This window comes from Microcaecilia unicolor, chromosome 7 (genome assembly GCF_901765095.1).
Source record: "Microcaecilia unicolor chromosome 7, aMicUni1.1, whole genome shotgun sequence".
NCBI classification, from domain to species: domain Eukaryota; kingdom Metazoa; phylum Chordata; class Amphibia; order Gymnophiona; family Siphonopidae; genus Microcaecilia; species Microcaecilia unicolor.
In genome coordinates, this window is record NC_044037.1 from 10338739 (window position 1) to 10365181 (window position 26443).

Genomic DNA, 26443 nt, shown 5'->3' on the forward strand with positions numbered 1-26443 from the left:
GGGAGAGAGTTGTAAGTTCTCCTCGTTCCTCCACCATCGTTGGTAGTGCTTCCCGTCCTAGACTATCCCGTAGCATTTCCGCATTAAGGGCGTCTGACGCTGCTAGTGGGGAACTGCTTCTTGCCAGCTGGGGAGGAGGAGCCCTTGCGTCGGGGCTCAAGGAAACTTCCAGTTCAGGGATCAATGCTGGGTCTCCACTCCCGCAGCGATCCAGCGAACCGCTCACCGACGCCAAATTCGAACCCTGTGCCCTCCGCAAATATGTTTCAATCAAAGCTGAAGCGGGAGGTTTCAGCTGTTGGGATGCGGCAGCAGCAGCTTTCCCCCTCCGTTTCGGCATATTGAGGTAATTTTCAAGCTGAAAATCGGAGGAGCAGTGGAACACGTCTGCCTTAGTCAGCGGCCATCTTGGACTCCTGAAGAGGTTGGTTTTTAGTGATTTCCTGAAGTTCAAGTGGTCGTGGATTGTTTTCACAGCTTTTGGGAGCCCATTCCATAGTTGAGCGCTTATGTAGGAGAAGCCGGCTGCGTAAGTTGTTTTGTATTTCAGTCCTTTGCAATTTGGGTAGTGTAGGTTTAGGTAAGATCTTGATGATCTGACTTTGTTTCTTATTGGTAAGTGTATGATGTCTGTCATGTATTCTGGGACTATGCCGTATATGATTTTGTGGACTAAGGTGCAGATTTTGAAGATGATCCGTTCTTTGATTGGGAGCCAATGCAACTTTTCTCAGCAAAGCAGTGGGGCACCCAAAGAGGCACTGCAGTCACATAAAAGGTCTCAGGTATACATCTCACTGCTACCCCCTTATATTGTATGTGGAGCCCTCCAAAACCAACGAAAAACCTTCTGTATCCAACTGTACACCACTACAATAGCCCTTGTGGCTGCAGGTGTCACCTATATGTTGGTACAGTAGGTTGTAGGTGGGTTTTGGAGGGCCCACAATTTCCACCACAAGTGTACAGTTAGAGTGGGATATGGCCCTGAGCCCCTTTCTCTACACTACACTGCACTAACCACTAGGTTACTTCAGGGACCTGCTTGTTACTCTAACAGGACTGTCTATAACATCTGAGGCTGTCATAGAGGCTGGTATGTACTGTTTCTTTTACACCTTTAGGGGTGGGAAGGGGGGTCAGTGATCACTTGGGGAGTAAGGGGGGGGGGGTCATGCCTTAATCCCTTCAGTGGTCATTTGGGGCACCTTTCTGTGACTTAGTTGTTATTAAGGCAGCAGGAAAAAGTGGGTGATGGACCACGGGTTCCAGAGACAAGAGAGACAATCTTAAGTTGAAAAAATGTATTGATAAAAGATTTGACACAACGCTGTGTTTCGGCCACAAAGCCTGCTTCAGGAGTCTAAAAGCAAATATACATTTATAAATAAAAAAAAAACTTGTACAATAATACATAAATGATTTAAAAAATAATATTAAAATATAATTTAAAATAAAAAAGTACGAAGGTAAATATATGTATAAAGAATGTATGATTGAATGATAAATTCTTAATAATTATATAGATATATAATTAAATAAAAATATCAGAAATATATGTAAAATAAATAGACAAATATAGGTATGTATATCACTAAATGTATATGAACACACAAAGCAAATAAATACATAAATGACTAAATAAACCAGTGCATAAGTTATGTTCGACAGTTGTAAAGAGCATTAACCTAATACCACATATGAGGAATATATTTTAAAAAAACTTTCTGACCTTAATTTTTAATTCGCCCACACAGGGTTTTTTTTTTGTCCCCGCAAATGTGATACTGTGAAATGTTATTGGGCACTTTGATAGCCTGGTGAAACAGATGTGTAGGTTTCTGAAATGGCTGACATCACGTTTTATGTTAAAAAAGGGAAAAAACAAAAAGCAGAACAAACAACAAGAAAAAGGGGAAGTGACCACTGAACTTCCAACTCTGGGGTATTTATAAACAAGTTAAAACCATTCAACGGACACCTTAAATATGGCTCAACGTTGTCCTGCGTGCCATGATGGTAATTATGGAATATTTTGCTGTACCCTGACATCTATAGAAGTTGATGCACCGATTCATCCCTAAGACTCCTGAAGCAGGTGCTTTTTGTGCCGAAATGCAGGACTGCGTCGAGTCATATTTCGGGTGTTCATTATACGTTTTTGACTTGTTCATAAATACCCCAGAGTTGGAACTTCAGTGGTCATGTCCCCTTTTTCTTGTTGTTTTATCGTGTTTTATGTTGCCACGTTCACTTCATTGATATTTCAGACTTTGATACTTGTAAAATGGACGTTCCTACAAAAGGTAACCAGTACATAGAAACTGCTTCCAGGATGGGTTTTAGAACAGGTTCTATGTTGGCAGATCCTGTTCCAAAATACTTAGTGGAAGTTGAGACAATCTCAACCTAGACCTCTCAGTTCCGACGTGTACCTTCTGTCTAAAATGTGCCTCTTAGGCTCCAAAGTTAGGATCCTAAATCTGACCACTTTTACTAAGCCGCGTAAGCATCTATGCGTGCCCAATGCACGCCAAAATGGAGTTACAGCACAGCTATCCTAAGTACATAAGTACAAAAGTATTGCTATACTGGGAAAGACCAAAGGTCCATCAAGCCCAGCATCCTGTTTCCAACAGTGGCCAATCCAGGTCACAAATACCTGGCAAGATCCCAAAAAAGTACAAAACATTTTATACTGCTTATCCCAGAAATAGTGGATTTTCCGAAGTCCATTTAATAATTCTCCTTTAGGAAGCCGTCCAAACCTTTTTTAAACTCCTTCATATGTTACTTTCCCCTGTTTCTGTCTTCCTGTGCTGCTCTTTGCCAAACTGCTGAAAGGATAAGGGGGAGAGACTTTTGGGAAAGAGCATCAGTCAACATTCTTCAGTCTGTAACTGTCTCCTGTAGAAAGCAGCAAGAATTAATTGGAGGCTTAATTCTCCGAAAATACTGGATTGGTGTTTCTAGTAGTCTTTAGATTCATCAGGGGGTGGAGGAGTGGCCTAGTGGTTAGAGCACCAGCCTTGACATCCAGAGGTGGCCACTGCTGCTCCTTGTGATCTTGGACAAGTCATTTAACCCTCTATTGCCTCAGGTACAAAATTAGATTGTGAGCCCTCCAGGGACAAGAAAACACACCTGAATATAACTCATTTTGGGCTACTACTGAAAAAGGTATGAGCAAAATCTAAGATATTTACATGTTCATTTTTCCTGCCAAATCTGGTGAAATTATTTGGCCTCTTTGTACAGGTATATGAGAGGGTGGCTGATTGACTCAACGACATGCAAGTCTGTGTTTGGTACTTCAGTTACTGACTTTTATGGGCTATTTTTTTAAATATATTTTTTAAAGTTTTATTTTTGTATGTTTTATGTGATTTTTATATTATGAATGTATGATGTGTGATCTACCTAGAACTTTGGATTGTGCGGAATATTTGTTTATTTATTTATTGTGAACATTTATATCCCACATAATCCCACCAAGGCAGGCTCTATGTGGCTTACAACGCTGAAGGGAGAGTAAAATACAATAAGTCACATGCAAGATGCAGTAGAGAGTAGAGGAGGGGAAGAGAGGGGGGTCAACAGGGGAGAGGAAAGAGGGAATGCAGGGGATCAAGCAGGAGTGGAGTAAGAACGATTACACAGGTAAGTCTTTAGAGATTTCTTGAATAGGCTTTGTTCGGCTGTCTCTTTTAACGGTGATGGTAGAGCGTTCCAGAAGCGGGGGCAAGTGTAGCTGAACGACGAGGCAAAGAGCAGCTTATATCTCAAGTTCTTGCAGTTAGGAAAGTGGAGAGTCAAATAGGTGCGGGAGGACTTCACGGAATTCCTGGGCAAGAGGTCAATAAGGCTAAACATATAGGTTTTTAAATAAATAAATAAATTGTATTGAGCCCATGGCAATCGCAAAGGCGCTGACCGCTTCAGGCTAAACATGACATGGATATTCAATGCCAGGCCTAACCCGAGCACCAGCGTTGAATATCCTAGTTTTCAGGAGCTGCTAGAAGTTATCTGGGTGTCAGGTGATATTCAGATCCATGCCCAGATCACTGTCCAGAAAAAGTTAGGGCAGCTTTCTTGCAATCCAAACTGTATCCAGGCATTTAGCTGTTTATTGAACTAAAAATCACTACTAACTGGGTAAATCCTGGCTCAACCTCTGCTTTGCCCCCAGACCACTCCAACACTAACTGGACAGTGTCATGGCAGTCTGTCCAGTTAAGTGCCACTGAATATCAGTAGCAGAGCTGGCCAGTGGGATTTAACTGGGTAGGAGCCTTCTGACCCAGTTAAATCCTTTTAAATATCTATCCCTATGTTCTTTTTGGTACATTGTTGTACTTACAGATAAATGTATGGAGGACATTGATCCCTTCTTATCAGTAGTGTAGCCAGGAACATTTTACAGGGGATGCATCTCCCCCTCCCACCACTCCCACCACTCCCACCCCCACCCCCTTTAAATGCTCCCAGTGTCTTCATCTGGCAGCGGGACAGTTCATAGAGGAAGTCCAGGAGCAGGCCACAGGCAGCCTATGAGTGCCGCTGCCGGGTGAAGATGCCGAGAGGATTTTAAAGGGTGGAGGGGGGGGGGGGTCTGAGAGGGGGTGCATACGCCACGATGCACCTACCCTAAGTACGCCACTGCTTCTTATATAATACTTTCCAACACTTCATAATCTGGAACGCATAAAAACAGACTCTAGCCTAACCCTAATTTCTTACTCTCTTGCAGCTGAACCTAATTTGTTTATTACGGAAGAGGTTATCGGTAAATGGCGAGATTCCGTCATCCTTCCATGTGTCTACGTGCCCTCGCCTGGTTATGTAGAAGAGGAAGTTATTTGGTCTTTTGGTGGAAAAACGATCCTACGAGTGGAAGGCCGTAGTGAGATGATCCCCTTGATTAAGTACAGAAGAAGGCTGAGCCTTGTGAGAGCCCATCCAGGTGACGTCTCACTCAACATCAGCAAACTGCAAATGGATGACAAAGGCCAGTACAATTGTGAGGTGATATGGAGGTCAACAGACACCAGTGACAGCATTCAGAAGGATGCCACAATTAAATTAAACATCATTAGAGGTCAGTACATCTATCGTTACCATTTTCTCAATCTGCATGGGTAAGACATGTGAAAGTGAATCAAAGCAGCAACTCACATCTTCTGGTTTGAGAACGTTAGGATGAGTTTAGACAGAGCTTTAATTCTGTTAGAGATCAGACCTTTGTAGATGTCCAGTGATCATTTCTGCCTGCATGCCCCATGCCGTACGGCAGGTTCTAGTTTACAGTCTACTTGGGTGACCAAAGTCAGGATATGAGCCGAAATCCGGATCTTCCATGTCAGACTTTTAAGCTTGAACCCATTCATACACAGTCAGTCAGTGGTGACTGCATTTTCTTCAAATTTGGTGAAATTATATGGCTGATACTGAGCCCCTGGGAGTCAGCGATTACAGAGGTTCTGACCGCTGCAGGCAGAGAATGACCCGGGTATTCAATGACAGTGTAGCATTTGCTCTACTGTATGGCTAGGAGGTGGTGATGAATGAAGGACATAGGGTGGTGGACTTTGGTCCTGGGGAACTGAGGAACTGAGTTCGATTCCCACTTCAGGCACAGGCAGCTCCTTGTGACTCTGGGCAAGTCACTTAACCCTCCATTGCCCCATGTAAGCCGCATTGAGCCTGCCATGAGTGGGAAAGTGCAGGGTACAAATGTAACCAAAATAAAATAGATACTATTGGAGATTCTACAAGGAATGTTGCTACTATTGGAGATTCTACATGGAATGTTGCTATTCCACTAGCAACATTCCATGTAGAAGGCTGCGCAGGCTTCTGTTTCTGTGAGTCTGACGTCCTGCACATACGTGCAGGACGTCAGACTCACAGAAGCAGAAGCCTGCGCGGACACATTGGTGATCTGCAAGGGCCGACTTCTACATGGAATGTTGCTACTATTGGAGATTCTACATGGAATGTTGCTACTATTGGAGATTCAACATGGAATGTTGCTATTCCACTAGCAACATTCCATGTAGAAGGCTGCGCAGGCTTCTGTTTCTGTGAGTCTGACGTCCTGCCATGAGTGGGAAAGCGCAGGGTACAAATGTGGACTAGCAACATTCCATGTAGAATCTCAAATAGTAGCAACAGTGGAGGAGTGGCCTAGTGGTTAGGGTGGTGGACTTTGGTCCTGAGGAACTGAGTTTGATTCCCACTTCAGGCACAGGCAGCTCCTTGTGACTCTGGGCAAGTCACTTAACCCTCCATTGCCCCATGTAAGCCACATTGAGCCTGCCATGAGTGGGAAAGCGCAGGGTACAAATGTAACAAAATAAAATAGATACTATTGGAGATTCTACATGGAATGTTGCTAGTGGAATAGCAACATTCCATATAGAAGGCTGCGCAGGCTTCTGTTTCTGTGACGTCAGACTCACAGAAGCAGAAGCCTGCGCGGCCACATTGGTGATCTGCAAGGGCTGACTTCTACATGGAATGTTGCTAGTGGAATAGCAACATTCCATGTAGAATCTGAAATAGTAGCAACAGTGGAGGAGTGGCCTAGTGGTTAGGGTGGTGGACTTTGGTCCTGGGGAACTGAGTTCGATTCCCACTGCAGGCACAGGCAGCTCCTTGTGACTCTGGGCAAGTCACTTAACCCTCCATTGCCCCATGTAAGCCACATTGAGCCTGCCATGAGTGGGAAAGTGTGGGGTACAAATGTAACTAAAATAAAGGAAAACAAGAACGGAAGAGTTGTTTGATGACCATTACAAACTGTAGTGTTGGGCCTATAATTTATACTGTGAATACCATGTCAATTAATTGTTTGCTGGTAATCTGAGTCCACTTATTCGTTTAGCCCCTGCTATCCACTGGCTATTGAACTGCATGACAGCAGCACAGCAGATATGCGAGATATATAACCAGCCTATGGATATACTGTAATAGCATGGCACGTATTCCATTAAGGGGGTAATTTTATAATTAATCAGAGCACATAGAACAATACGCACTAAACTGTCTAGGATATATGTGCAAGAAAGTAGACATGCAGAAAACATAGCGCTTACTTTTATTTTATAACACTTTTTAGACGTTTTTCTCTTTTGAAAATGAGCCCTTAGGTTCCTATATAACTTTGTAAGTCTATGTGCTTTTGAAAATGAGCACCTTAATCTCAGTCTCTCTCTCTCTCAGGGATAAACCACGGCATTCCCCAGGTCTACCTGAGTAATAATTGTTGATGGACTTTTTCTCCAGGAGCTTGGCTGAACCACTTTTAAACTCAGTTATGCTGAATACCCTGAGCACATCCTCTGGCAAACAAATTCCAGAGCTTAATTGTGCATTGAGGCCCAGATGATCAAAAGCCCTGCGCTGTTCCAAATAGCGCCGGGACAGCGCAGGGCTTTTCTGCATCGATGATCAAAGATAATGCATGCAAATCTAAGCAGCGCTATTATCTTTGATTATCATGTTTAAAGTGCGGGAGAATTGTGCCGAGCACGCGCTCAGCACAATCCTCCCGCACTTGTTTGACAGGTCTGGGCTGTCAAAAGCCCAAACCTGTCAAACAGCCTGCCCCGAGGCCCGAACAACGAGCCCCCCCCCCAAACCCCCAGAAAACATCGTGGCCGTCGCCGGCCAAACCCTCTCCCACCCTCCCACCCAGCGACGGGGGTGGGGGCTGGAGGTCCGGTGGGTCTCCAGCCCCCAAAACCCCCAGGATGCAGTGGGCGGTGCTGGGCGCCGCCATTTTGGGCTTCGACTGACTGGAAGAGGAGGGAGGCAGGCATGCTGCGTCCCTCCTCCAACACAAGGTAGGGGGGCTGGGAGGGGGCCGGGAGGGGGCCAGGGGGGTGTCACGACACCACGGACCACCAGGGAATTTAAGGTGAACGCTGGGGGGAGCAATGATTTCTGGGGGTTTTGGGGGCTGGAGACCCACCGGACCTCCAGCTCCCACCCCCCCGTTGATGGATCAACGATTTCTGGGGGTTTCGGGGGCTGGTGACCCACCGGACCTCCAGCCCCCGTTCGCGTTTGCCTTGGGGGGGAAGGGGGGCCTGCCAGCATGCAACTCCCCAATGATCCGCAAAATCTAACGCCAGCTCAGAGCTGGCGTTGATTTTGCTGCGGCCAGCGACCCAATCTTTGGCGCGCTGGTCGCTGATCATTGGGGATGAATGCGTTAAGCGCCAATTAGCATGCATTTGCAAGCTAATTGCGCTAGAAGCCCTGTTTAGCATGCATTTGCATGCTACTTGCGCTGAGAGCCCTCGAGTGCGCTGTTTCAGGCGCTCGAGGGCTCTGATCATGGGTCGGCTGCAAACTCTGGCGCTAGTATGGCGTTAACAGCCTCTAGCGCCAGAGTTTGCTTTTGATCATGAGGCCTGAGTGAATAAATGCTTTCTTTATAAGCACACAAGAAAAGCCCCGCTGAGTCAGACCAAGGTCCTTCAAGCCCAGCATCCTAACTTCAATAGCAGCCAGTCCCGGTTGCAAATACCTAGCAAATCCCAATTTAAAAAACAGATTTATTTCTCAGAACTCATTTCTAGGGATGAGCAATGGCTCTACCAAGTCTCCCTGGCTAATAATTTATTATTATTAGCATTTGTATAGCGCTACCAGACGCACGCAGCGCTGAACACCTGGCACAGAAAGACAGTCCCTGCTCGATAGAGCTTACAATCTAAAATAATACAGACAGACAAGACAATTAAGGGCAAGGGAAGTACTGGGTGAGAAGGAACAAGGGGAGGGCAAGTGAGTAGTGGCTACGAGCCAAAAGCAGTGGTGAAAAGGTGGGTTATCAGCATAGATTTGAAAACAGGTAGAGATGGAGCTAGACGTACAGGCTCAGGAAGTTTATTCCAGTCACAAGGTGCCGTGAGAGAAAAGGAACGAAGCCTGGAGTTAGCCGTGGAGGAGAAGGGGGACAACAAGAGAGATTTGTCCAGCGAGCGGAGGTCACGGGGAGGAATGTAGGGAGAGATGAGAGTGGAGAGGTAATGGGGGGCTGCAGAATGGGTGCATTTAAAGGTCAGTAAGAGAAGTTTGAACGGACAGGGAGCCAGTGAAGTGACTTGAGGAGTGGGCTAGTGTGGGTATAACGATTTTGGCGGAAAATAAGCCGTGCTGCAGAATTTTGGACAGACTGGAGAGGAGAGAGATGGCTGAGCGGAAGACCAGTGAGAAGTAAATTGCAATAGTCCAAGCGAGAGGTGACAAGGGTGTGTGGATAAGGGTTTTGGCAGTGTATTCAGAAAGGAAGGGGCGAATTTTGCTAATGTTGTAGATAAAGAAACGACAGGTTTTGGCGATCTGTTGAATATGCGCAGAGAAGGAGAGAGAGGAATCAAAGTATGACTCCAAGGTTACGAGCCGAGGAGACAGGGATGATGTGAGAGCCATTAACAGAGATAGAGAATGTACTTTTCCTCCAGGAACTTGTGTACACCTCTTCCCAACCCTGCTATATTAGCCACCTTCACCACATGCCCCAGCAACAGATTCCACCGATGAATTAAGTTCTGTGTGAGAGAAACTTTCTATGATTTGTTTTCAATATGTTGGTCATTTCATGGAGTGCCCTTGCTTTTGTGTTTAAAAGGTTAAACAGCCCTTCCCTATTTAATTGTTCCTCCCAACTCAGGATTTTATAAACTTCTCTCATATTTGCTTTCGGTTCCCTTTTTTCTAAGCAGACCTAATCTTTTTAGCTTTTCTTCAGAAGGGAGGCGTTCTAACCCCTTTATCATCTTCTCTGTTATATTTCCACTATATCCCTTTTTGGAGGTGAGGTGAGCAGAACTGTACACAGTACTGAAGGTGTGGACATACCATGGACCTGTACAGAGGCTTGATGATATTTTCAATTTTGTTCTCCATCCCGTTTCTAATCATCCCTAACCTATTTGCTTTTTTTTTTTTTTTTTTTTTAAACAGCCACGGCATACTGGGCTGAAAATTTCAACATACTGTTCACAATAACTTCAAGATCTTTTTCTTGGGTGGTGACTCCTGACTCAGAGGCCATAAGTACATAAGTATTGCCATATTGGGAAAGACCAAAGGTCCATCAAGCCCAGCATCCTGTTTCCAACAGTGGCCAATCCAGGTCACAAATACCTGGCAGAAACTCAAATAGTAGCAACATTCCATGTAGAACCCAAAGAATAGCAATATTCCAGAATCCTAAATAGTAGCAACATTCCATGTAGAACCCCAAAGAGTAGCAAGATTCTAGAATTCTAAAGAACAACAAGATTCCATGCAGAATTTCAAAGTGTAACAATATTCCATGTAGAACCCCAAAGAGTAGCAAGATTCCATTCAGAATCATAAGTACATAAGTACATAAGTGTTGCCATACTGGGACAGACCAAAGGTCCATCAAGCCCAGCATCCTATTTCCAACAGTGGCCAATCCAGGTCACAAATACCCGGCAAGATCCCAAAAAAGTACAAAGCATTCTATACTGCTTATCCTAGAAATAGTGGATTTTCCCCAAGTCCATTTAATAATGGTCTATGGACTTTTCCTTTAAGAAGGCGTCCAAACCTTTTTTAAACCCCGCTAAGCTAACTGCCTTTACCACATTCTCTGGCAACGAATTCCAGAGTTTAATTACACGTTGAGTGAAGAAAACTTTTCTCCGATTCGTTTTAAATTTACTACATTGTAGCTTCATCGCATGCCCCCTAGTCCTAGTATTTTTGGAAAGCGTGAACAGACGCTTCACATCTACCCGTTCAACTCCACTCATTATTTTATAGGCCAGTTTTTGTACTCGTAGTTAGGTTATTCCCCCCCCCCCCCCCCCCCCATGTCCATCACTTTGCTATTGTGGACTTAAAATTTTCGTCTGCCTTTCTTCCTGTGAGGCTGTCATCAAAACGCCATTGTGTTTCACTTATTTATACTGATGTTTGCCAACATTTGCTTAATTCTGATCTGAAGAAGAAGGGCTACCTTCGAAAGTTAATCAAAAAATCTATTAAGTTAGTCCAATAAAAAAAGGTATCATCTTATTTTGTTTTCTCTGTTTTATTTCTATTTATTACCTTTAAAAGTGGACTAATACAGCTACCAGATCACTTTACTCAATATGTTCTCCACATTGATTCCAAAATCTGGGAGAAAAGAACTAGGATTGCTCTTTTCTGTGTGCAACACTTTACATTGGTCCACATAAAGAGGCCAATTCTATAAACAGGGTGCTTCGAATATTATTTCTGGGAGAATTCTGTGCAATTTTTTTTAAAATTCTGTGCAAATTGTTTGAAAATTCTGCACAGACTATTTTAAAATTCTGCAAAGTGTATATGTTGTGTTTTCCAACTGCAGTTCTCCCTCCTTCTAAATCCCAACAAGACCCGTACTTCTCTCTGCCCCTATAGTCTTCTCCCGTATGCAATACTCCAACCTCTCATTCTTTCTCCTCCCCTTCCCAGCTATCATTGTATCACTCCCCCCCCCCCACCCCCAACCACCCCCACCATCCCCTATGGCACATGAGCAGGTTTGATTGCCCACACACCAGTAACACACCTTCACCTTGCTGCTCCCACCCACATGGCACATTCAGCCCTTTCCTCTGCCCCAATCCCTCATGGCACTCACCCTTCCTCTGGCACCATTTTATTTTCAACAACAGGCAGGCGCAACAGCTCCGCTGACTCTCTCTTCCCCTTCCCCGCTGAGCTCCTGTGGCAAGAGCTGCACATCAGGTCACTTCCTGCTCCTGTGCCAGCTTCGATTGTTTACGTGAACCATGGGACCTCCACTCCATAGTGGGTGTTTTCAAAGGGGAGGAGCATGGGCAGAGGATAGGCCTGACTCCCACTTACATGGGTAGCTTACAGAATACTGTACGTTGTCCGCATTCTTGCTGCATCTAGTCACTCACACCAGTTCTTTGTGGCATAGCTGTGTGCACCTATAGGTTGCATATATGCTGATCCTGGATTACACTTATATCCTGGGCTCTGAGACTCCTGTGTAGAATAAGCTCCTACCACGGCCTCAGGACAGCGAAATGGAGACGCTCAGTTATAGATTTTCTCCCAAAGAGGGTAACTCTCTAACAGGTGCCCACCAGAGGCGTTAGTGATGGAACCTGTTTTAAAGAGAGATTGGCATTACATGGCTGAAAACATGACTACATAGCTGGACTAAATGCCTACGCCTAGATGTTAGATGTTAGAGTTCTGTAATTTACATACACACTCATGTGCTCCTCCCACACTATGTGCAAACTCCGCCTATGCCCACACCCATTGGCAAAGTACATACCATCTCATCGTGGTGTATCCTTTCCTGCTAGGTGGTTTTCTGTAAGAGTTCATTTGTCTGTGTAAGTGGCCAATTAATACGCATTAATGACTACAACGCCACCATTTCTGCTCCTTCCTGTCACCTAAAGCTATTCAGCTCCTTTTTGAATTGCACCCTAAATTTTATTTCCCATTTAGACGTCCATGTCTCCAGACTGGCAAGGTTGGACTGTATCGTTCCTCACGGCCTGCTCAAGTTTTAAATACTTTGAATATTTTTGTGTCATCTGCGAATTTGATCAATTCACTCTTTGTTCCTTTTTGCAGACTGGTAAAGAATAACTTAAACAGCAAAGATCCCTGAGGCAATCCACTATTTGCCTATTCCCATTGGGAAAAGTGACCATTTAGCCCTATATGTTAACTAGTTACCAGTCCACAGTAAGACATCACCTACTATCTCATGACCGTTTAACTTCCTGAGGAGTCTTCCGTGATGGGCTTTATCAAACATCATCTGAAAATTCAAATACGTTATAGTCGCCAGTTCACCTCTTGTTCACACGTTCATTGAACTCTATGAGATTAGTAAGGAATGGCTTTTCTACGCTAAATCTGGGTTGGCTTTTACCCAGGAAGCCATGTTTATCTATAGGGCCACGGTTTTGTTCTACTGTTTGTGGAGGACAAGTCCATTAGCCCTTATTACCAGAAGCCTCTTGATGCAATCATGATTGCCTGCCTGCTGCGCTTATGACCTGAGTTCAAATCCTTCACTGGAACTTCTGTTAGGTGGCTGGCCTCTGACCAAGACAGCCATCCTTTCATCCACTTTTGGCCAATAAATGAGTACCCGGCCTTAATCCAGGGGGGGGGGGGGGCGGCTTATGATGACAGGAGAAGGCAATGACAAACCACCTTGCTAATAGTCTGCCAAGAAAATGTCAGGCAAGTGGCAGCCCCCCTTTCATGAGCTCATACTTTTGTACAAGGGACTAACTTTACCTTTGCCCAGGCAGACATGCGGATTGCCAAACGTCTACATCTGGAATGAGTCAATGTGCTTCCAACTAAGACTTCCCTGGTATTTCCAAGTAACCTGGACTTTCCACTATTAGAGTCATGAGTACTGGTTTTGAAGGTCCATTGGTCTGACCCACCATGACACTTCTTAAGTTCAGATCAATGTCTTCACGTACTTACCTCAATGCACACCTTCCCAACTGCAAAGGAATTAAATGCAAAACCTATTATGCATCCAGCTTCTCCTTTTTAGGCAGCCAGATTTGGAACGCTCTACCAAAATCCATCCGAACAATCAACGAATATCTACCCTTCAGAAATATGTTGAAAGCCCATCTCTTCAAGCAAGCTTACCCAAACGACCCGACTTAAACTTACAACCCACCCACACGACTCCTGCTTCGACGATGATCATATTTTAGACCACGTCTCCCAAGATCCTTCATGCTCATCCCCTAGTCTTTTCTTTACCTTCCTCCCTTCCATCCCTCCCAATCTCTTTTCTTCTGCTTATCCTACCTTTGTTGCACCTTTCTATGTTCAACCCACATATTTTTAAGGCCTCTCTATTACTATGTTTACTACAGTTTGTAATATTCTCCTTACAAATCTTTGTAATTCCATTTACTATTTACTATGTAAGCCGCATTGAACCTGCTATGTGTGGGAAAGCGCGGGGTACAAATGTAATAAAATAAATAAGTTCTTAAAAGCAGTGGCGTTCCTAGGGGGGGCGGTGGGTTACTTCCTGTTCTGGGGCAGAGAAGAAGCATGGAACAACGGAGGACAGGCGCACGCGGCACTCCCCCCAGCAGCATGCACCCGGCGGGGGGGGTTTCCTTCGCGGGGGTGTCCTTTAGCCGGGGGGGGGGGTCCGCGCTGCATCGGGGGGCGCTGCACCCGGGGGGCGGGGTGCATCGGCGGTCTGCCCCGGGTGCCAGCCCCCCCCAGGAACGCCACTGCTTAAAAGATGAGCTGTGGTCTCAAAGAACAGCAGGTATAGAAATGAAGGGATGCCTATTTGACATATGTATAAATAAAGCTATTAATAAATGAAATGACTGTGAATAATCCTGTGAACACTTTGATCATTGTTAAATACTATTTGCAGCTTCTCCAGCTACCAAGATACCCACAACCGAGAAGATCAGCACCAAAAGGCCTGAACCTACAGCAGGTAGGGTAGAGTAACCGAAGAGATATCCTTAAATCAGAGAGATTAAGCTTGAGACACACAAGAAAGCCACTTACCACAACTAAAAAGAGGGAAGTCTTAGTTATAGTTGAAATGTCAGAGCCTGCTTTGTTAGAGGTCAAATGTATTGCCCAAGGTTACAGGGAGTTAGGAGCCTTTTTCTAATAATGTGCTAAGCAATTAGGGCCCAATATTCAGATCACAGGAGTTAGCCCAGCTAACTTTCACGGTCGGTGCTGAGCCTGAATATTCAATGCTGGGCTGTTTCCAGTGACTGCTATTGAATATTCGGTTTATTTATGGCTGGTTCAGGCTTAACCGGCCAAGTTGATATTCAGCATTGGCTGGTTAAGTTTGAACCTGCCAAAGATAGGCCTGGTAGTCATGTAGCTAAATATGGCCGCCAAACTTGCGCTGAAAATCAGTGGATAGCCAGTTATATCACTTGATATAACCGGCTATCCACCAGGGGTGTAGCCAGACACCCAATTTTGGGTGGGCCTGGGCCCAAGATGGGTGGGCAGAAGAACCTCGCCCCGTCCCACAGGTGATTTGGTCTCTCAAACATCCCCCCTCCCCCGCATACCTTTTAAATAGCAGATTTTCACCAGCAGCGAGCAGCAACTAATACACACTGCTCATGTTGGCCCCACACCCTTCCCTCTGATGTAACTTCCTGTTTCCGCCTAGGCAGAAATACATCAGAGGGAAGGCTGTGGGGCCGGTGCGAGCAGTATGTGTATGTATGTCACTGCTCACTGCAGGTGAAGATCTGCTACTTACAAGGTATGCAAGAGGGACACTTGTTGGGAGTTTTCGGCTGGTGGGGCTTGGGGATCCCTGCCAGCCACATCAAAGGTATGCTGCTACTGGGTGGGCCTGTACCCAAAGTGAGCCCACCCTTGGCTACGCCACTGCTATCCACTAGCTGCTAACCGCAGATTTTCAATGGGTCACGGCCGGCCATGTCCCACTGAAAATTCATGGGCAGCTGGCTATGGTGTATTTAACCATCCAGGTGTCGATCCTGGCCAGTTAAATGCTTTTGAATATCAGGGGGTTCGATTTTAGTTTATTACTTGATCTACTGCCCTTCGACATTTTTTAGCGTGTGCCAACTGTTAGAGCATGGCACCACCAACAGCAACCCACCCAGTGTGGTTTCAAATGCAATGCTTAACTGCTTAGCGCAGGGTGGGGCAGCAACTGGGTGAGGCATGGGCGGAAATTGAGCATGGACTGGATTTGCAGTTTGTGTACAATAATTAGCGCACGCTATCAAATGTGCAAAAGAGGGCATTAGCTGCATTTATGGTATTTGCACTTGATATTAATATTTGATAGGGAACTTGTCTTTTAGTTAATTGGAGGTGAAATGCTGGACACACCCTCAGCAGTTACCTTTTTTGTTGTTGATGTTGTTTTTTAAAACGTGGCGGCGACAGCGGCAACAGTGATTCTCATAGGCTGCCCTGCCACCAGTCCCGCCCCCTTCTCTCTACTGTGGCCGCCTCTCTGAAATAACTTCCTGTTTCCTCAGAGGCGGGCCATAATAGAGAGAAGGGGCCGGGACTGGCGGCAGGGCAGCCTATGGGAATCGCTGCTACCGCTGTCGCTGCCACGTTTCAAAAAAAAAAAAAAAAAAAGGTAAGTTTGAGGAAAGGGGTTGGGGAAGGACAGGAAGGGGGGGGGGAGATGCTGCATCAGAAGAGTGAGGTTGTTTCATAAGGAGGAGCTCAGAACTCATTTCTGAGACACTGCCAGTGCTTTCTATTGAGGAGCCTTGTGCTTCTGTGTCAGGAGTTCCATGTTCGTCGATCATGAGGGAGCTTAGAGGTCCTTCTAAGGCCTTCCCAATGCATCCAGACATTCAGGACCTGATTACAGCAGAATGGGTCTCAACGGATGTGGGGCTGAGACTTAGTTCTGGAGGAGAAAGATAAATTGCAGGTTGCCAGGATGGCTTTCCTGGTTACAGCAATGACTAAGAAGACAACCTTGCCAGTGGAAGAGGACATTTCCTTGAAAGACCTACAGGATAGGACGCTAGGAGGATCACTGAAACAAGCCTCTTTGGGCCTTCAAGTGAGTGTGCAGCTAATATTTGGCCCTGCGTGTTTATTGGTGAAATCTAATGTGGTTGTTCACGAAGAGATTAATGGTCAATGGAATGAAACTGTTGCTACTTTATGCACGTGTATGTCATCTACTGAGGAAGCAGAAGAGACAGTTATTTGGTCTTTTGGTGGAAAAGTGATTCTACAACTAGAAGATTCTGTGAAGCACATCTACTTGAGATAGACACAGGAAGGCTCAGCCTCAGTGGAGGAGTAGCCTAGTGGTTAGTGCAGCGGACTCTGATTCTGGGGAACTGGGTTCGATTCCCACTGCAGCTCCTTGTAACTCTGGGCAAGTCACTTAACCCTCCATTGCCCCAGGTACAAAAGAAGTACCTAAATATATGTAAACCGCTTTGATTGTAGTTGCAAAAACCACAGAAAGGTGGTCTTTCAAGTCCCCTTTCCCTTTCCAGGAGCCATTGAAAAGCTGACATCCCACTCAGAATCAACTATCTGAAAATGGATGACAAGGGCCAGTTATGAGATCACACGGAGTTCAAAGAGCACCAATGCCCAGATTCATAACAATGCAACCTCTAAGCTAAAAGTCATTAGAGGTCAACTCAGCTATCATAGTTACTTCCTCTTTCAGACTTACTCTGCAGGAATAAGAGAGATCTGTCTCCTGAGCAAGAATCCAAGCACCAAGTCACATCCCAGTGAACAAGAGAAAGGGTGTGAACTGGGCTGAGAAAAAGATTAAGAAGAGTCAGCAGTAACTTATCTTGGTTATATGCTGCAGTAACGTCCAACGGAGATCCCCGCTTCGGAAGCTCCTTCTTCATTCTGCAGTTCAGTAGAAGACTTATGAAGTGCAGTTGCAATTTCCCAGCCTTTAGCACCCCTGAAGAAGGAGCTTCTGAAATGGGGATCTCTGTTGGACGTTACTGCAGCGTATAACCAAGATAAGTTACTGATGCTCGTTACATTGGGAGGTGCTGGGCAGAACTGTTTGTTATATTTATTTGGAAAGTGTCTTCTCTACTAAATTTGATAGAACTCTTGTACTATTATTGAAATTCACTATCAGTGCAGGGGCGTAGCCACGGGTGGGCCTGGATGGGCCCTAGCCCAGCCACTTTTGCTCCAGGCCCGCCCAGCTTCTTCTGTCCGCTCTCCCCGTCCGCATGGTCTGCTTACTTTTACTGCCCTAAAGCGCCGTTCTCCCTCCAGCACCGGCAATTCCCCTAGCCAGCCTTCTGCCAGCGCGCGTCGTCGGGGCCTCTTCTCAGGCACATCCCGCCTACTCTGCAACTTCCTGCATCCCACCTTTGCGGAAAACAGGAAGTTGCAGAGTAGGCGGGATGCACCTGAGAAGAGGATGCAATGACGCGGGCTGGCAGAAGGCTGGCTATGGGAATCGCCGGTGCTGGAGGGAGAACAGCGCTTCAGGTAAGTAAAAATGACCAGAACTGACCATGTGCAGTGGGCTGTTGCGGGGGGGGGGGGGGGAGGTAGCGGATGGAGAGGAAATGCAGCAGCAGCGGGCAGATGGAGAGGAAATGCAGCGGCCGGCTGGGCGCGCGGGGGGGGGGGGGTAGCGGGTGAAGTGGAAATGCGAGGCCTGTGCCCACCCAGTCCACCTCCAGGCCCATCTAAAAATTAAACTCTGGCTACGCTACTGTATCAGTGAATAACTATAGAAAAAAATTTATATTAAAAAATATTGGAATATTTTAAGGGAACTGGTGAATGTAAAGAACAGCTGTTTGTCGACTGGGTTCATTGAGACTTAAGCTCTGCTGAAGGTGCAGCTTATACTGAATTCTCCTATACTCCTTTTACAAATTTACGATAGTGCGAGTTCTTGAGTTTGATTTAAAGGCTATTGGGATTGTTTTTTCTTAATTTTGGTCTTGGCAGTTATATTTACCTCTCCCTTAGCGAGGTTCCTTCTAGTTTTGAAGCGAGTTACACATGTACTCCTGCAGGTATTTTACAAATAGCTGCGCGTTGGCCGGTACGCATTTCTAAACTATCACTGGAATTGAGCACATTCTGACATGAGGGTCTCAATTCAAATCAATACATTTGGTATAAAATGAGGCTGTACACTGTTATAAATTAGCCCCCAGATAACCTGAAAACCTATACAAAAATAGGACTCATAAAATCAGATTGATGAAACAAAGCTTAATTAAGCAATTTATTATTCAAAAATCAAAAGTCATCCTTGCAAGAATGGATGTCTGTTCCGGCAGCTCTAAACTTGGATCTTGCATACACACACACATGATTGCTATAAGATTCCACAGCTTTTATAGTTACATTTAAGTGTCTGCCCCTAAGTTTTTCTCATTGGCCGATGGTCACCTGCCTGTCTGCTAGGGTTCTGTTAACAGCAGCTGGGACTTCTCACTCTCTTCCCCCCTCCCTAACTTCCTCTCTGTAGTCTCTTTGTTCATAGTTCTCTGCTATCTCACAGATGTCCAGTTCCCGCCTCCCGACCTTGCCTCATTCAACAGTTTATTTCAGCTCTGGGGCCTGACTAAAGTTTCCCCTTCCTCCCCCTTCTCCTGTTCCTGCGTCTTACAGAAAACTTCTTTTTGTTACAAAGGAGCTAGTTAGAGCCTCAGTTATACATTTACACTGTTATATGGAAACACAATACCTTTATTTCTTTCCAACAACACTGACCAGCTCACCTTCATCCAGAATGCTTATTCACCACCTGAATGACCACTACTACTACTACTTATCATTTCTATAGCGCTACTAGACGTACGCAGTGCTGTACACTTGAACATGAAGAGACAGTCCCTGCTCGACAGAGCTTACAATCTAATTAGGACAGACAAACAGGACAAATAAGCGATAAGGAAAAAGAGTAGCAAGATTCCATGCAGAATCCCAAAGAATAGCAAGATTCCGGAATCCCAAAGAGTACAAGATTCTGTGCAGAATCCCAAAGAGTAGCAAGATTCTAGAATCCCAAAGAATAGCAAGATTCCGTACAGAATCTCAAACACTAGCAAAGATTCCGGAATCCTACAGACTACTACTACTAATCATTTCTATAGCGCTACTAGACATACGCAGTGCTGTACACTTGAACACGAAGAGATAGTCCCTGCTCGACAGAGCTTACAATCTAATTAGGACAGACAAACAAAGCAAACAAGAGATAAGGGAATATTAAAGTGAGGATGATAAAATAAGGGTTCTGAACAAGTGAACAAGAGTTAGGAGTTAAAAGCAGCATCATAAAGGTGGGCTTTTAGCTTAGATTTGAAGACGGCCAGAGATGGAGCTTGACGTACCGGCTCAGGAAGTCTATTCCAGGCATAAGGTGCAGCAAGATAAAAGGAACAGAGTCTGCAGTTAGCAGTGGAGGAGAAGGAGGAATGTAAGGAGAAATGAGAGTGGAGAGGTACTGAGGAGCTGCAGAGTGAATGCACTTATAGGTCAATAAGAGGAGTTTGAACTGTACGCGGAAACAGATAGGAAGCCAGTCAAGTGACTTGAGGAGAGGGCTAATATGAGCATAACGACAGTGGTGGAATATTAGTCATGCAGCAGAAGTTTGAACAGATTGAAGAGGAGAGACATGGCTAAGTGGGAGACCTATGAGGAGAAAGTTGCAATAGTCTAAGCAAGAGGTGATAAGAATGTGGATGAGGGTTCTGGTAGTGTGCTCAGAAAAGAAAGGGCAAATTTTGGTGGTATTATAGAGAAAGAAACGACAGGTTTTAGCAGTCTGTTGAATATGTGCAGAGAAGGAGAGGGAGGAGTCGAAGATGACCCCAAGGTTTCAAGCTGATGAGACAGGAAGGATGAGAGTGTTATCCACAGAAATAGAGAATGGGGAAGGAGGAGAGGTTGGTTTAGGGGGAAAGATAAGAAGCTCAGTCTTGGTCATGTTTAGTTTCAGATGGCGCTGAGACATCCAGGCAGCAATGTCAGAGAGGCAGGCTGATACTTTGGCCTGGAGTTTGGCTGAGATTTCTGGTGTGGAGAGGTAGATCTGGGAGTCATCAGCATAAAGATGATACTGAAAACTGACCAGAATTTGGAGGACAAGTCCATTAACACTTAATACCCAGGCTGACGTGCAGAGAGATTTGCATATAGTGGAGGCAGTGCATGCAAATATCTCTCATGAATATTCATTGTGGATATCCTGAAAACCTGACTGGCTGGGATGCCTCCAGTATCAGATTTGGGAATCACTGTCTTACATCCAGAACGTGTAACAGGGAGAGGATCTTCCCACTAAGATTTGCCGGATACTTCCAAGGGACCTGGACTGGCCACTGTTAGAGTCATGATACTGGTTTCGATGGCCCATTGGTCTGGCCCACCATGACACTTCTTAAGCTCTTAAAAGATGAGCTGTGGTCTCAGGGTAAGGTGGGTGTAGGAATTCAGAGATGCCAGTTTAACATGTCTAGGTATAAATAAAACTATGAATAAAGGAATGACTGTGAATAATAATGTGAACACTTTGATCGTTGTTCAATATAGTGTCTTCAACCACCAAGAAACCCAAGATTGAAGTGATTAACACCCAAAGGCCTGGATCTATAGCAGGTAGGGTAGAGTAACTGAAGAGATGACCTTAAATCAGAGATATTAAACTTGAGACACACGCCAGACAGTCACTTAATGAAAGAACTGCAGATACAGCATCTAGAAGGGAAGTCACAGTTGTAGTGAACATGTTTGTAGCAGGGGCGTAGCTAGACAGCAGAGTTTGGGTGGGCCTAGGCAAGAAGTGGTTGGGCACCAAGAGGGGCATAATGGAAAGATCGTCCAAGTACGAATTTAGGACGTTCTTACAAAAACGTCCAAAAATAGACATGTATAATGGGAAACTAGTGTGGGCGTTTTTCGATAATCGATTATCCCTGTAAGAAAACAATCAAATGACGAGCGCATAAGTGTGACTAAATTGGGCGCCCTAACACGGTCGATTATTGCAGATGCAAAGGACCAAATCACGTGGTGTGTAAAATAATGTACATAGGTGTATCGCAAGTACAGTACATGTTGTTCAGGCCATCCAGGTACGGGAAAATATGAGGAACGCGTATATGTGTCAACTACAGACATATCATGCTGCTCCACCCATACTTTCATCATATGTGCCCATCTGAATGTCCGGATCTGCATGCACTGTACACCTACTGAACATGCAGCTATATGTATATGTGAAAAGGGTCGGGTGGGGTGCGTCATACTCATCTATATAAGGCACGTTCCACACACGTGCAGGCATGTGCACGGCAAAGACGTCTATGCTTACGAGGGCGTCCACGTGCTGATAGGGGCCATATATGGAATGGTCATCCATATATGGAGCTGTGCATGAAACGACGTCCCTCACGCAAGGTCGTCTATATAAGGCACTTCTTTTCCAACACGTGGAAAAATGGCACAACGGCGAGAACCGAATTTTGGAGAGCAGGAGAGCCTGCTTCTCGTCCGGCTGTGCCTAAGGCACCGGCATCGCCTCTTTGTGAAGCACCACCACCTGCCCCCCAGGCTGCAGGCCTTGCGAGCCTGCTCCCGCATCCGGGACAGGCTAGAAAGGTAAGGTTATGGCCCAACCCCCCTCCCCTCCTGTACCTACACATATAACAGCTCCGTCATCAATGTTACCAGCAGTAACTGGAGTGTCCATGCAAGGATCATGAGTAATATAGGAACATGCACAATCACTAATAATTTGTATGTTATTGAAACGACCACCATTCCCACATCCCTACAAGAATGTATTTCGTTAGGTTAGGTATGTGACTATTGTATTAGTGTTATGTGACAATTTCGTTAGTTATGTGAAGGCCACATTTTCCAACCCCTCTTTGCAGCCAGTGGGTTACAACGCCTCCGAATAGTGGAAGCATGAGACCAATGAAACCTATACCATACTTTATAACATGGTCATGATAACACATATAAAGTAGTTTAACAAGCATACATTATAATGTATACAAACGGTACTGTCTGGCCTCATGCCCACCTCTCTGGCATCATCTGCATAGGAACCAACTCGGTGGCTGCTGTGGGTGCTTGACCACCCCACCCCCAATATCAAATATGTATGGAGGGAGGGGTCATCTCCACTGGGGGTTCCACCCCCCAAAATGTTAAAAAGGTGGCTCCTATGATTCACTACCAATGGAGATGCCCCCCCCCCCCCCCAACACTGTAGACCCTCTCTCTCTGGTATGTGAATAGCAAATGAATGTGTGCAGAGGACAAAAAGGACCAACCCCCCTGACCCCTGCTCTACAAACTTATATCTTACAGACGCTTTGGAGTCCACCGGGACCTGGAGTCCCTCAGGAGGCGGTTCCGCCGTGTGAGGCGGGAGAGGCCCGACCTCATCCGGGCGGTGCGAAGGCACCTCAGGGCTCGCCGTAAGTATTCAAAAACAGGACACCTGTACAGATTACTACATACATTTCATGAATAATGCAAATGTGTTGTACAATATCAATTCCCATGTGCCTAATAGCCACCTAGTAAGTAATACCATATCTGTCCCAGATCAAGGATGCAGGTTGCAGGGGTTCTCCCATGAGCGTGCCTGCAACTTCCGACCATCCCCCCGAGATGAATGAGATGATATGCCTCACTTTACTATTCCCCTTACTGTGGTGGCTGATTAGTGTGTCCTGGTACAGCTGCCTGAGGCCCTACTTTTACTGCATGTTATGGCCTAACTCACGTAAAAGAATTGTGCTCAACACCCTTCCCACTGCCCCCCCCCCCCCAATAACTCCTACAACAACTGCCCATCAACCCCTCGTTGCATCTCACAATGCAAACATGCTGGTCAGCAATGAATTTGGTATGGCAACATGTCCTGTGTGGTGTGTGTCAGAGGAGGATCCAGGGTTCTGTGTCATGTCATCTGATGCAGCTCATTCCCCATGGGCATAGGCTATGCCTTACCACACCCTGCCCCATCCCCTGCCTCATGCCACCCAGCTACTGCACTATGCAAGCCATGTTGTATGCGCTGATCTCAATCACACTCCTTTTACGTACACAGGGCTCCACCAGCAGGAAGCCGAGCGGGAAGATGAGGAGGGCCACCACCTCCAGGAGGAGGAGGAGGAGCAGGAGCAGGAGGAGCAGGAGGAGGAGGAACACCAAGAGGAGGGGCACCTGGATGAGGAGGAGGAGGAGGAGCAGCCAGGCCAGGAGGCGGGCCACCAGGAGGAGGACTCGGAGGACTCGGAGGAGGGGGTCCTCATCATTGATGAGGACATACATCAGGACCCCTCCCCACCTGCAGCTCCGTATGAGGCATCTCCCTCCCCTCGGCCATCTCCATCCCCTGAGGCACCTCCATCGCCTCAGGCAGCGCCATTGCCTGGCCCACCTCCATCTCCTGGGCCATCTTCAATGTCCCCTGGCCCACCTCCAGCCCTTGGCCCTGCAACAGTGGTGCGGCTCCTGCAGCAGCTGGTAGATGGCCAGCAGCAGCTTGTAGTTGGCCAGCACCAGCTGCTGCAGGAGGTGAGAGCCCTACGGCAGGGCAATGAGCAGCTCCAGGGCCCACTAAGGGTACTGCTGGGCCTGCTCATTGCCCTGCTACAGAGGGCCTTGGTCAGAGGGCGTGGCCGCCCTTAATTTAAATAGGGGGGGGCCTGTTGGGGGTGTGGGGAGTGGGTGGAGGAGGGAATTGTTGGGGTTGTGTGTGTGGGGGGAGGGAAATGTTGGGGGTTCTGTGGGTGGGGAGGGAATTGTTGGGGTGGTGTGGGGAGTTGTGGGGGGGAGGAGGGCATTGTTGGGGGTTATTTTGTAGGGGTGGGGGTGGGGGGGAAATAAATGTTTCTCTTACACTATAACTATCAGGGTGTGTGTGTGTGTTTGTCTCCCTTGTGCATTACATATCACCAAATGGTGCTGTTGAGTTGAGAGGAAGGAGGCAGCAATATGCATAGCATTAAATGTGCTGTGTGAATGAGAAGGTGATGTATGTCTGAGAATGTTGGCCATACAGAACGCCACCTGTTCATTCCAACCTGCATGGCCATATGTGCAGGGGGGTTGGGCTGGGGAGGCTGGATGGATATTTGTGTTCATGAATAAAAATGGCCAGCCAGCATCTCTCTCTCCCTCCCTCCCTCCCTCCCCTCCACCATACTGACCCACAATACAGAGTGCCATCAATAAGAGATTAATAGTGTACCACGTGTGATCTGCCAGGTAGACACTTCCACATAACTCCAGGTACCACATACACAGTGTTTGCTGTCTGATGGACACATATCCTTACCCACAAGCCACATTGGTGGGGGGGGGGGGGGGCCAAGAAGGACCTACAAACAGCTGGCTCATATTTTCACATTGAATACATCAGCTATGGTATATAATGCTGAGGAGCAAAAGGGAAACAATGGGAAACCCAATAGATGGATGGTTACTTCATCACAGTTGCAATGTAATGCTTGTGTTAGAGAAGGGCACAAATAAAAATGGTGCTCATTATTTGCAGCTGTGATCACACTTTCTCCAGTAGTCGATCAAGGTGTGTTACATTCAAGTATTCTGGGTTTGTGTCAAACTTTGTCCCTGAAGTGACTTGCCTTAGGTGGGATTTGAGCCAGCAACCTTACGGTTATAAGGCTGGTACTCTAACCACTAGGCCACAGCAGCCACCAGGCTTTAGCCACCAGCAGGTACTTTGGGTTGGGACCTGTACACACACACCTCTCCCTCACCACCACGTCATAGGCCTCAGTGGCACTACCTGTAGCCACCTCGATCATTTTGTCCAGGCTACCAATTAAAAACAATGTGCATGTTCCCTACTACCTATGGAGCAATTTAGGAAGGTGTTCCATAATGTGCTATACACATCCATTGCATTAATCATTCTCCCCTCCCCCGCCTATGGACCTTGAGAATGGGTGGCCACTTCATAAATGGGGACTGGGGTACACCACATAAACAAGGAAGATGGAAGCTACCGGGAACCAATACAGCACCTCCAACAGCTGGCCCACACCACTGAGAACCTGCCAACCCCACAGTACAGTGCACAGGAACCTGGTGAAAAGAGAGCTACCTAACATCTGACTCCAGACTACATACATACAGTGAATGCACACTCCTTGACTATGAGCACAAAGAGAAGAGGTGGCAGACAAATGAGAGCTTACCATGAACGTCTGTTTCAAGACTGTGTAGTGCGCCTTTTATCTTCTGGAACATTAGCTGCACATCTCCCTGATTGAAATGACCCTTACCGAGGGGTGCTTGATTTGGGCCGACTGTACTAAATTCGTGGCCCCCACACACTGCCTGCTACAACCAGGCAGAGAGAATGGGAGAAAGGAAGGGAGCATCAGGGGATGTGGAAGACAGGAAACGGAAGGCGTGGTGGCTGAGGGCCAATAATAATTCCCCCCCCCCCCCTAAATACACAGGTGTACCCAAGCATACATTGCTAAACACATACCTTCATATAAGTGAGGGTAAAACCATGTAAATGATTATTACGAACAACCGGCAAGGTCTCAGTGCAGGAAATGGCAGGTAAAATGGCAATGAAGAAAGGGAAGGCAGGTGGAGACGCCCATACTTATCTACTCATAATCGAAACCATGTGTTCCTAATCGCTATCTGAGCTGGGCACGCTTAGGAATTGTGTGTATAATTGAACAACAAACGCCCATATCAGAAACGCCTATTCCCCGTCTCAATGGGTGTTCTTGGCGCCTATATAAACGCCCACTCCGTATTTTCGATAACCCCATTGGTACAATGCCACCACGCATGCCGCCGACCCGGAAGGGTAATTTTGTTGAAGCAGAGGTGGAGCTCCTGGTGCAAG

The 26443-nt window shown here is 46.3% G+C and overlaps 1 protein-coding gene across 10 annotated transcripts in view; it reads left to right on the plus strand.

Annotated features, from left to right (window-relative positions):
• VSIG4 (V-set and immunoglobulin domain containing 4) overlaps positions 1–26443 on the plus strand; it is a 69271-nt gene that overhangs the window by 12883 nt on the left and 29945 nt on the right. For 7 of the 10 annotated variants that reach the window (XM_030210403.1, XM_030210402.1, XM_030210404.1 and 4 more), the window contains exons 2-4: positions 4754–5101; positions 14447–14512; positions 21115–21180. In XM_030210403.1, the coding sequence (XP_030066263.1) occupies positions 4754–5101; positions 14447–14512; positions 21115–21180 (480 nt within the window). The remainder of the gene's footprint in view (positions 1–4753; positions 5102–14446; positions 14513–21114; positions 21181–26443) is intronic. The other 3 variants (XM_030210406.1, XM_030210405.1, XM_030210407.1) reach the window with 1 other exon arrangement.